Source organism: Salminus brasiliensis, chromosome 8, assembly GCF_030463535.1.
Source record: "Salminus brasiliensis chromosome 8, fSalBra1.hap2, whole genome shotgun sequence".
Taxonomy (NCBI): Eukaryota; Metazoa; Chordata; class Actinopteri; order Characiformes; family Bryconidae; genus Salminus; species Salminus brasiliensis.
In genome coordinates this window covers 16243630-16255779 of record NC_132885.1, presented here as the reverse complement: position 1 = coordinate 16255779, position 12150 = coordinate 16243630, and the positions used below count along the sequence as shown (strand labels likewise).

Here is a 12150-nt window from a genome sequence, read left to right as displayed (position 1 = left end):
GTTTCAGTTAATGTAATAACGCAAAATAAAGAAAACATCTTAAATCAACTTCTACATTGTTACATATAAACGTAATATATTTCAAGCTAAACGTAACATTTTTGAGAGAATGGCTCAGCAAGCCGTAGTCAGATATAATGAGCTTTTAGACCCATTTTGTCAGTAATTTGAAATTGTTCAAATTATATAAAAAAGTGACAAACGGCAAAAATTAAGATATTTTTGCATAACACAGGCTAACATACATAACTCAAATTATATATTGTAAAGTATGTTTTAGATCAAACAAAGTTATGAATGTTGATGTTAAAATATTAAGATTGCTATCAAAACGTCTGTTAGATAGACCAACAAGGATTAGAATAAAAAACGTATTAAACGTTTCTAGACAAATGTCCAACTTTAGAAATAATAACGGTACAGAAATGCATTATGCATCATCATAATAAGTAAGAATATGTCAAAAGTGCATGTTTTTATTATTATTGCTATTATTATTGCTTAAAATTATTATTATGTTCATTATGTAAAAAATATTAGATGCTCCTTAGCTAAGCGATATATACAACCTACAATACCAAAATATTATTTTCGACTATTGGCAGTCATTAATAAACAGTAACTCAAATTTAATTCATGTAGAATTAAAAAACATGAGAAACTGAGTTTATTATTACAATATTAGCTTTACTGTTAATAAGAGGAGAATAGCGTATTTAGGATTAGCATATTCGGGACTATTTTCTGAAAATAATTGGAATAAAAAAAATTATGATCATAAAAGTTGGACACTCATTCTGTATTGTTATTTTAATGTGTTTTTTATATAAAGTTTTATAGATTATGTTATAACGTTTTTCTCCAAAGTGACGTAGCCACTGCATTTGTTATGCTGCCGTAATGCGGTCAGAGTAAGGGCGGGACTTGACGACGTGTTTTGCATATCACGTGGCGATGTATTATCAAATCATCAATTACCTTGGCTTTATTCTGGTAGGGGTAACCAAAAAGGTTGTAAGAGTCGTCTGGGTGAGCTTCTTAGAAATGTGTGAGTCCAATCTTTTTAGTTCTGGCTATGTTAGTCCTCTTTTGAATTTCCCCTCTCCGGATTCCTTGCACTTTTCAAACTTGCGGGGCAATGGAGCCCATCACTCCGCGCTCTCGCACATCTATGGTAGGAGAGAGGTGTGCTCGCTTCCGTGGACTTCCCCAAGCTCGTGCACAAGCCCGTCACAGAGCCGAGCCTTTAGTGGCTACTCTCAGCCTTTCCTCAACTCAGTGCCAGTGACCACTAGCAACCACAGCAAGGGACCGCTGGGCGACTCCAGTAAATGCTACTTTCAGGACGCAAACCACAAAGCAGAGGTGCTGGACAACGAAACCACAGCTTTCGCCAGAGATCACGGACTCACAGCTCCTGCCAGCTCTAGCAAATATGAATGTTCAGGCTTGCAAATCATGGTGGCACAAGCTGAGGTGAACACTGACCAAGCAATAACCAATGCCACTAAACAGTCTGCACACACCACTGTCTCAGGCCGAGCCTCTTCGAGTGCGCAGAACACCAGAGCAGCCTTCTCTGATGGTATGCAACAGCTTCTCTGACCTGTTATGGACCAGTTGTCATATTGTGCCTTTAGCTAACACACTGCTTGGCTTGTTACCAATAACGTTTTAGTTTAGTATATATTTTACCATGATATGCAGTGCTATTTCTTTAATGTTGTTTTCTTCTTCATTTATGGGCCCACAATTGACTTGCTTAAAAATACACACTATAAGTCATTGCGAAGTAAATCAGAGAAAACTGTATGCAAGATGCAATAATAAAAAATATCTTTTATTTTAAAGATGGTAAACATGTTTAGATCCGAATTTGCACACTTCCAAACAAAATACATGCTTTTCTTCTTTTCAGGAGTACCCTGGTGTCCCACACAAGTGAAAGTCAGGAAGAAGAGGAAACCTTACACGAAGCCGCAACTAGCTGAACTTGAGAATGAATTCATGATGAATGAATTCATAAACCGACAAAAACGGAAGGAGCTGTCGGACAAACTGAACTTGAGTGATCAACAAGTCAAAATCTGGTTTCAGAATCGCAGGATGAAAAAGAAAAGACTGTTGATGCGCGAACATTCCTTCACTATGTACTGAAAAGCTCTCTTGCTGGTGACTCGCGCGCTCCTCACCTTGACAGTGATTCGACTAAGTTATTTACTTCAGTGCACCTGTACTTTGTAAGATAAAATTCCATCACAAGAATATCAAGAGCTAAATATTTATTGTGCTTCATCACTGTTTAGGCATTAACTTAGTTTTGAATTGTAAAAGTAATGTCAAATGAATCTTTTGACGAAAATGGTGATTGGCCACACTTCAAAGTTATGTATTATCAAAGTCATTTATTAAAAAACAAAAAAAGTTTCATTAGAGTGGAAATTATTATTCTGTGCAGACTTTATGTCCCACATTTATGCTTATTTATGAACTATAATGTATGATTCGTATTGTAATAAACATCTTGCGCATTTGCATTGTTTTTGGCGGTTGTATGTGTGTGCTTGGTACTTAAAAACGGACCGGGAGTCCAGACTCCAGAGTCCCGGTTCGTTTATGTCTAAAGTCAAATGAATTTTAAATAAATTAAGAAATTAATTTTCAAGGGAATTGTTCAAGGGATCGTTGTTACAAAAAAAACCGTCAAAATGACAACCTTTTCAACTCAAATTGTGTATAAAAAAAGTCATTCCACACGGGTTTCTTTCTTTTTTGGTCTACTTATCATAAACTTTAACACTTGTATAACAGTCAAATTAAAAATTATAAAAATAATAATTGGAGTTATTTTGTGTGAAAGCGATTATATTTGGCTAATTACTTGAAAATATGAAAACATGAACAAATTTGTTTAATTGACGTTTAATTGTTCTAAACGTGAGGCATTTTCATATTATTAGAGAAATGCAGCTTACTAAACTCTTAACTGTAAGCAATCCTTTTAGAGCATGGCTCCACCTGGTTATGTGTGTGTGTACCATGTTTAATTATAAGATTAGTGCGGAATATTTTAGACGTTTATTATTACAATACGTGAGCCAAGATTGGGCCAGGGTACTAGATTAAATAAAAAAAAATGCGTGCTTTCATCATGCTAAAATAATGATATCCACAAATGAAACACGTACTAATATAGCCATTTATGCATTTGAAAATGAATAATTACAGAGTAGGTCAAGGGACTCCAGAAGCAAAATCTAGAATTAACAATATCAAACACAATGCTGTTTCCATATTTAAGTAGAAAGTAAACAATATTATATACAAAGTATGAAATATAAATTACATATAATATATAAAATGTAAATGTACTTCGCCATTTCTTGAATTCATCACAGATGGATCACGGCCTTATACATGAGGGAATCTTGTTTCTCTTATTTTTATGAGCTCAGATGTTTTTCAACTTTTTCAGCTTTTCAACAAATAAGTCTACTGATATTTTACATGGTGCGTACACGATTCGTTTAGCTGCATACACGATTCGTTTAGTTGCATACATGGCACTATTGCCTGGCTCGCGCTGAGCCTAAATTATTTAAGAATATTTAGAGAACCGATACAATTTTACATTTCTATTTCTATAAATGCTAGGTTTAATATACACTGTCAATATTATCCATAGTGAATTTAACATACATTTCTTTTGTTAAGACTTTTGGAGTCGTTTTTGTTCTCGGCTATTTTGCTGTGTCAAGCTAAAAGCTTGAAGGACACTAGCTAAGTCTGTGCTTTTTTCGAGAGAGCACAGAGAGACACCGCCTGCTCCGTTGGCCAGATACGGGGGCGCCAAAACAAAGTTAAGGTCAAGTTAGTCTCTAATCTAGGCTCTGAAAAACACTGTCTCAAATGCATACACTTTATAACAAGATACAAAAAGCTGTTAAAGCAACACTTTTTTCATAAGAAATACAGAATAAACAATCTGCATCTTTTAAAATAATACAAACGGCCTTTACGGTGTGGTTAGCTGTATGTGAGTTAGCTGTGTTAGCTGAGTTTGTATTTGTATGTGAGTTTTCTTATCAAAACTACAGAACTGTAGACAACTGTGAAAAACATTTGTATATATGACGTTAATACTCGTTGCATTTAGTTAAATGTTTTAACCAACGTTGGATGTCCAGCTGGCACTTCATGGTGAATGGTATAATGGTAATAAGCACACAATGCATTGAAAACCTGCATACTCACACTTTTCCCCTCACAGTTGCATTAAGAAAAATATATACTTACATAAGCAAATATGTTTATAGGTACAAATATGAGGTATAGGTATATAACTTGACTAGTTTAGTCTCCTTTAAAATAATTTTTTTATACTTGTATAAGTGTACATAAACTATTTATCTTTAATTTAGACAGTAAATATTGCGTAAATATTGGAATATTTTATGTTGTTTTTTTAACTTCTGTTCTGTCACTACCATGATCTTCTACACAAGTTACTTACAGGACATATCAGCTAAAACGCATCCTTTTGTCTGAGCAATAAACTGATTTGGGTGGTGACGGTTATTGGACATTGCCGGGTGTACATCGTCTCACGCGACAGACGTTCAAAGCCAGAGCAGTTGTTTTGTACTTGGCAGTGTGAATCCCGTGTCTCGCCCATTCCCGGATACTTCTGCTGTTGCGATGAAACTTTCAACAAAAAGGAATTACGAAATGGAATTTGGATAGAACCATGTACATCTAGGGTACTCGTAACCTAAAGTGAGTAAAAATCTTACTAACAATACAAATAGCTGTTTCTTCTTTTTCTTCTTCGTCGTCGTTGTCTTACTCTTATTGTTCTTGTATTATTATTATTATTATTATTATTATTATTATTATTATTGAGTCTGCCTTTTGTTTCCTTGGCAATGTAAACACCAAAGATCTGCTTAATTTAGACAAAAGCCTTTGAGGCAGAATGGAGGGATGTATGTAGCTCAAACTAGATTTTGCTTCAGCTACAAAATATTGGCACGCATCAATGCCTCGCGTTATTATAATCCGTTCAATAACTTTTAAAGAACGAACAAATGAATTTCTGTTGCGAGCTTTTATGTTTAAGAGTTTTCAATGGTTATGTAAAGATGATGTAATAGAAAAGGAATGTTTTTGAGACTGCTGTAAAAACAGGGCTTTAGGCTAAAAAGAGACAAAGAGGAGCGCATAAAGGCAATCTACGCTTTGATTAAATATGTATATAAGCATTAATGTGTTGGGCTAGCCCTACGTTTATGCAGACTAGTAAAGAGAATCCAAAACTCGTCAAGTGTATGGTGCCTGTGAAAAAAAAACACTAAACGTTCCCAAATGGAACTTAATGTAGTATAAGCAATGTAACGTGCGCACAAAATGCCGTGGTATACATTCTTTATTGCAATGGGAACTGCATATATCAGGAACACGATCTCTCATGTAGTATTTCAGCAATTGTTTACTAATGCCTTGTTATGCACTTGGGAAAAAACGGGGGATCAACATGGGAGTTTCAAGACATGCAGGCAACCAATAACCTGCCGTGTGCGTTTACCTTTGTGTTGCTCAAGCCAGTTTCTTAATGACTGATATTGATATATGGTAATTTCTTTACCGGATCACATGACACAATTACCTCAAGAATCGATCAAGATGAATTGCACGTCAGCCTACGTTTCCGATTTTTTCTCCCTCCCGGGTCCTGTCCACACGCCTATGGTGCAATAGATGGACAAAGTTTAACACAGCCAGGCTGCCTATTGCTGCTCTAACACCTAAGCGAGATATGACGGACTACGATGATCGCAGCAACTGTGCGCCTAATATGTATTTACCCAACTGCGCGTACTATGTTTCAGCGCCTGATTTCTCTTCGGTGTCTTCGTTTTTACCCCAGACCACGTCGTGCCAAGTCAATTTCCCCTTTTCCTCCAACATAGCTCAAGTCCAACCTGTTCGAGAAGTGGCTTTCAGGGACTACGGATTGGACCATCCGAGCAAATGGCACTATAGGGGCAATTACGCTTCCTACTATTCCTCGGACGAGATAATGCACAGAGATTTACTCCAGTCATCCAACAGGGCGGAAATGATATTTAAAAACGACTCAGTGTACGGCCATCACGGCGGCTCAAACCCCGCGTGCAGTTTCTTCACTGGCGTCGGCAGGAACGGAGTACTCCCTCAAGGATTTGATCAGTTTTTCGAAACGATCAGTTCGGAGAAGCCCAACCCTGACCATTCCAAACAAAAGACGGAGTCCTGCGTCCCCGGAGATGCCGCATGTCATGAAGTGTCTCCAGATAGCGCGGAACAGGCGAAACGAGACCCAGCCGACACCACAGAGGAGGAATCCTCTCTTTCAACTTGCGGAGAGGACAAGAACAACGGCCCAAGTAGGTACACGCATTACAACCGCGGTTAAAGCTGCTCGGTTCGCTTTTACGTGCAGCTTTATAAGCATGCAAAGGGTTTTATATACCCAATAAGATTTGCTTTACCGTAGTAAAAACATATTTACGACGGGAAAGCTGTTCTGGTGGGCTGCAAAGCTACAGTGAAGACCATGTGTGTGTGTTTGAAATGGATTAGAAGTTGACTAATACAAAAATGTTACTTTAAACAATTTATAAAGCTCTGAAGTGCTTTAATACTTTAATTATATTCCAATTGACTGTGATTGAGGAGTGCGTCAGACTCAGATTTTAATACAGAACTGCGAGACTTTCTTACTCTGGAATCATACAAGAAGACCCCACATGCGCTTATGTTCGAGTGAGTGCGCGTACACGCGTGATGGTGTCAGTGCCGTGTGTTTTTGTGTGTGTGTGTGTGAGAGAGAGGGAGAGAGGGGGTCGTTTCTTTGCTTAATAATTCTCGTCAGTTTCAGTGTTTATATTTCATGTCTGTGGTTTAATTGATAAAAAGGCAGTTCTAATGAACAGGGTGTTGATTTCTTTAGAGTTTCTTGTAGTTATAACAGTAACCATACAACCAACAGTAATCAACCGCTCGACTTATTGTATTTCATGTCAGCCAGCTTGTTTACCACGTTTAGCATAGTTGCATGTGAGTTTCCTTGTTAATGTAACCCAGATCCGTTTCTCTTCGTAGGTGCAAAGTCCAGAAAAAAGAGGTGCCCGTATTCAAAATACCAGATCCGAGAACTTGAACGAGAATTCTTTTTCAACGTGTACATAAACAAAGAGAAGCGCCAACAGTTGTCAAGAATGCTAAACCTTACAGACCGACAAGTGAAGATTTGGTTCCAGAACAGAAGGATGAAAGAGAAAAAGCTGAACCGAGACCGCCTCCAGTATTTCACTGGAAACCCTTTATTCTGAAATCATGACATTGTCCACTTTGGCAGACCACGTTCATGGTTTCCATGATGTCATGGTTATGTACGTTGTCGGGACATAATGCATTCGTTTAAAAAGACACGCAAGCTAAAATCATATGATGTATATTTTTAACTATGCAAAGCCTTTGGAATTAGAAAAAACGAACTCTTACCTCAGTGAAAATGGTGCACCGTTTATTTAAGGTGAGTGGAAAATGATCTGCAGCATTCTACAAACGAAGGGTACCTCGACAATCTTTTCATAATCTCTTGTTTAACAGTGAATGCCACTGATATGTAATTGTATCCTATATCTATTTATTTATTGCAATTTACAAGGTACATTAAAGGCGTAAGTCACAACCATTGCAGTTAGCAGTAAATACTTTTGTTTACAGCATTTATTACGCAATTTCATTATAGTAGAATTATATATGCATTTGTTTCATAGTAGCATGTGATGTACTGGTGTATTAAATAAACTTAAATACTAAAAAAGAGTGTAATTTTAATATTTGTGTGTGCTGTACTGTGTGTGTTTTGTGGTTGGTTCGGCTAAACAAAATATAGTATATAATGTTTAAATGTCTTTAAAGCTGAAATGTTTAATACATTATTCAGGAGATACTTTACATTGATTACTTTAAATGCGGAACAGGTAAGACGTTGGCAAAAACAGAAACTGGGAGTATAAAATCCTCAAACATGGGCCCAGTTCTCGTCCACCAAAGGATAAAGGACCAAAGGCTTCTTAGGCTGTTATTGTTATTACACTTAGGGTGTTTACCAAAACCTTGAACCGCGTCTAGACAGTTCAATAAAGTCTAGCTGTAAAGGTCTAAATTGGGGGCTATTGTGCTGCCTGGCCAGTCCAAACGCGACTTTGGCCCTAAAAGCTGCACATGGTACAGATGTTCTTTCGTGGAATAGGATGTGGAGAGTCCAGAGAGAGAGGGAGAGGAATAAAGAGAGAGCAGCAATGTAAAATTTAACAGTAAACAACACTGTGGAGGATGGGACACTGAATTTTCTGAATTTTAAGTTTGGATACTCGGCGTCGTGTAGTTCAAACATTTCTGTGTACAGCCGTTTGCGTCAAAGGTAAGGGAATATTACCAGATATGGTCTCCTTCACTATGATGGGGTCAAACTGTGCTGAAAACTGTGTCTAGAAATATGAAAATCGCATTTGAACTTCTGAAATGTCAAGGTCGTCACCCTTAACCTTTTTGAGTAGGTATAGGCGCCTTTTGCCGCTCTAATTGAGAAACTGCGCCCTCTGAGAGATGCCGCACTGCAGCAGGATCCAACATGGCTGCGCCGCACTGCCTTTCCCAATACCACTCAAATAATAAGCGTTCCTCAGGCTGCTATGGCCTAATAGTTTCCTACGTACTAACCCAAATTAACCACAAACCTGGACCATGACTCCAGTTCAGTGACCAAAAATTAAGTAGGCAAGTCTAAATAAAAGCAACTCCATATCTACGTGAACTACTAGGGAAACTGACAATCGCCTTTGTGTCTTTGTGTCACTCCTCCGGGAACTAAAATCAGTACAGGTCTAAATAGATGCTTGTTTTTGTTCGAAAACAGTGTTAAACACGAAAGGCGGATTTAAGAATGTATTCTCGGTGATCCCAGAAGGCGATTAGAACAGGATAATATGTTTTGCCGACGCTAAACACAATAACAAAATGTACTTATATCGAAACTGTTTAAGTCGAGTGTTTTAATTGTCTACATTTAATGGTGTTTTCAGTAAAGTTTTTAGTGAAAAAAAAATATTTAGTTTACACCCTCTTTCTGTATGACCACATCAACTTTGCATAGTGCAGTATAAGTGACCTTATCGGATTAAGTTGGATTAGTCATAGTGGCATGCATATGCGCGCTAATAGCATTGTAGGAAAATGATTCTCAAATGTATGTTTTTGTTATTCTGTCAGAATACAGCAACTTAAATAAATGCATTTATTGTATATTTTATTATATCTTTGCCTCACGACAAATTATAATTTTACGCACATGGTAATAGTAGAAATCATACTTCTAATCACAGGTTCTAAGTGTAGATGAAAATGAGTCAAATTTAATTCAAGCTAAAATTATTTTACGTGCTGCGTGCTATCAGAAATTGCAAATTTGCAGCTACTGTCTTGTTCTTTACTAATTTATAGATGCAGTTCGCTGATCTCTGTTTTACTCTGCATTTTTTGAAAGGTGTTAGTGCGTCTTGAACCCACAAGGGGGCGAACTTACAGCAGCTTTTGAGCTTGCTGCAGAGAAATTCATGTGTGTTTTAACAGCGACTATGATTTTGAGGGAATGTCCTTTAACTCAAAATTAAATCTGAATTGTCGTACAAGTAATGTTCTCTGGTGTTTTTAAAATGTGTTCAACGGAATTAGTGATTGTATGATATAGTGTATATTTGTGGTAAAAGGCTAGTTGGGTTTGAATGAATATCATGCTGGATTATAAACTTTGAAAATGACTATGGCCACGTCAGCAGATTGATCTAGCTGTCTGTGTATTTGGTAAATAAAAGCAAGATACACGAAATACTGACATTAGTATGGGATTACAATCCGTTTAGGAGCATAATAATATTATAAAAGTACATTTAATCTATCTCTCTACAATATATAGGTTTACAGGCAAAAGTTAATATACAAGTATTTTGGTGTTGGTTCTTAGGTTCTGTTTCAGGTCGTCGAATCGGCGATTTCATGTCTTGGTGTGCTTTTATGCATTCAGCAAAAATATCAATCAATATGTATGCACACACTTTAGGTCTACGGCTCATATAAACCTATTCCTTATACCGTATTCCTAAATGAACAGATAAACCACACGGCTATGCACAAATTCATACTTATCGAAGTGCGGAATATTTAAAATGTCTTAAAAGCAACGAATATTGACGGCTTGTTAAATATCCTTTCAAAAGTGAATAAAGCACATGTTTAAGTAGATGTTTAAGAATCATTTCCTTAGTAGGCTAGTCTGCTCACTAACGCTGCAAGTCTATCAGGCATCACCTGCATAATTATCTACTAATTGTATGGCATACGAAAAAAACAACATGCTAATCACATATCATTGCTTCTTATTTATATTAACAGATTAATTATATTAATTTAATGTAGATACAAACTATGTGAATATTTCTATGGTATGTTTCTATTGATGTTATCGTTCGTATCGATATATATTTAATTGTCTAAGCCTCGCTAGCCGTAACGGTTATTATTAACGTTATGTGATCATTCTGGCAACATATATGTGCTCATAGATGTTCAATATAAAATGTTTATGACCAGCAAATTAAATCTCTGTTCAGATGAAACGTTGATGTGGACACTGTTCCGATCTGTATTTGCGAAGTACTTTGTTTTAAAACAGTAAGGAAAACATAGTTACTTTAAATTTATCATCAGTGTTAATGACGACATTCATGTTGGGATGATAAAAACGTTTTTATTTTAACATTTCAAAATACCACATACGATGCGCTACAAGTACAACTACATTAGGTTTATAAGAAAGAGCAATGTAATCTACATATTACATATTTGCTTAGCTTTTTAGTTTGTAGTTACCTTCGCTTGTACTCACATTATTATCACACACACAGAACAATACATGCATTGCTAGTTACTATTTTAATAACAAAATGTTAAATAAAACATCCCATAATCAAATCATAAAATAAACATAATATTCCACAAATAAAAAGGTGGTCTTAAATAATAATTAAAATAAAATAAAATGATTTGTACACATAGGGATTCATATAACGCATTACAAAAGCTTAAGTATTTGTAGGGTCTCTTGCAGGATAAAGTCTTGAAATATAAAATTGGTCACAATAAATACGCAGTGTTTCTTTTACAAAATGTATTTTGCTGTGTTTTTTTCTGTCGCAAAATTAGCTTTTGTTTCTTTGTGAAAAGACTTTGAAGCAAGGATATCATTCCACAATACGCTCCTCGTGAGAGAACATTACCAGAAAGCACTGCATAAAGATGGGATATACATCGATCGCGGGTTTCTTTTACATTTGAATAAATAAATGCACTCACAGTTTTGCTACATGTGTAAGCAAAAAAAAAAACATTCATTTCCACAGTGAACGATAGCAAGGTCACAAATAATAAACATATATTCTCATGCACTAGTGTGCATTTTAATGTATATACTTTTCCACACCTTGTTGGTCGGCACGTTTTCAGATGGGTAGATACTGCCCTGCATCTGTATCCAGGATGTTTGCCCGTAGACAGAGTATCCTACCTTGCGTTATACAAAATATAATTCTTAATGTTCTGTAAGGCTGTAATAGCTAAGAAGAGATTTCTCATCTTGAACTTGAATTGTGTACATAAGCAACAGAAAGGGTGTGTGAAATTATTGTTTGCTTTCGTTGTCCTAGAAGTCAGCACAACTAAATCTATGTCCATCACTTCTTGGCATTTTCCGTTATTGTTTAAATCAAACACATAGAGGTATCTAAATACCCTTAGCCTTTGTCTATCTTGAACCAATTTCAAGTCCGCGTTCTAGGTGTCGCTGTTGACCACGTCTGAAGCTCCAAATCATGTGTCGACGTGCACACGTGACGGGGAAGAGCCTGCGTCTCAAGGCCATTTTCAAATTTCATTGGTGAGATTGTCATGTGGTTGCAGAGAGACCCTCTGGGTTACGCGGGGATTGTTTTGCTAGATATGTCAGCTTACAAAGGACACCTCTCTCTTCTTTAAAACCTCTCCAAA

General features: G+C 36.5%; 2 protein-coding genes across 2 annotated transcripts; both read left to right on the top strand.

Annotated features, from left to right (window-relative positions):
* The first annotated feature begins 1044 nt into the window (after positions 1-1044).
* On the top strand, positions 1045-2157 carry hoxd12a (homeobox D12a). The gene is made up of 2 exons (XM_072685110.1): positions 1045-1585; positions 1919-2157. The coding sequence occupies exons 1-2, from the start codon at positions 1045-1047 to the stop codon at positions 2155-2157; spliced, it is 780 nt and encodes a 259-aa protein (XP_072541211.1).
* A 3641-nt stretch (positions 2158-5798) lies between these two features.
* Positions 5799-7763, top strand: hoxd11a (homeobox D11a). Its single transcript, XM_072685108.1, has 2 exons — positions 5799-6425; positions 7144-7763. Exons 1-2 carry the CDS (start codon positions 5816-5818, stop codon positions 7371-7373), a joined length of 840 nt encoding a protein of 279 aa, XP_072541209.1. The 5' UTR covers positions 5799-5815; the 3' UTR covers positions 7374-7763.
* Positions 7764-12150: the final 4387 nt, after the last annotated feature.

Coding starts and splice junctions, on each gene's coding strand:
- hoxd12a (XM_072685110.1), top strand. CDS start 1,045: ATGTGTGAGTCCAATCTTTTTAGTTCTGGCTATGTTAGTCCTCTTTTG. Junction 1,586..1,918: donor CAGAGCAGCCTTCTCTGATG/GTATGCAACAGC, acceptor TCTTCTTTTCAG/GAGTACCCTGGTGTCCCACA.
- hoxd11a (XM_072685108.1), top strand. CDS start 5,816: ATGACGGACTACGATGATCGCAGCAACTGTGCGCCTAATATGTATTTA. Junction 6,426..7,143: donor GGACAAGAACAACGGCCCAA/GTAGGTACACGC, acceptor TTCTCTTCGTAG/GTGCAAAGTCCAGAAAAAAG.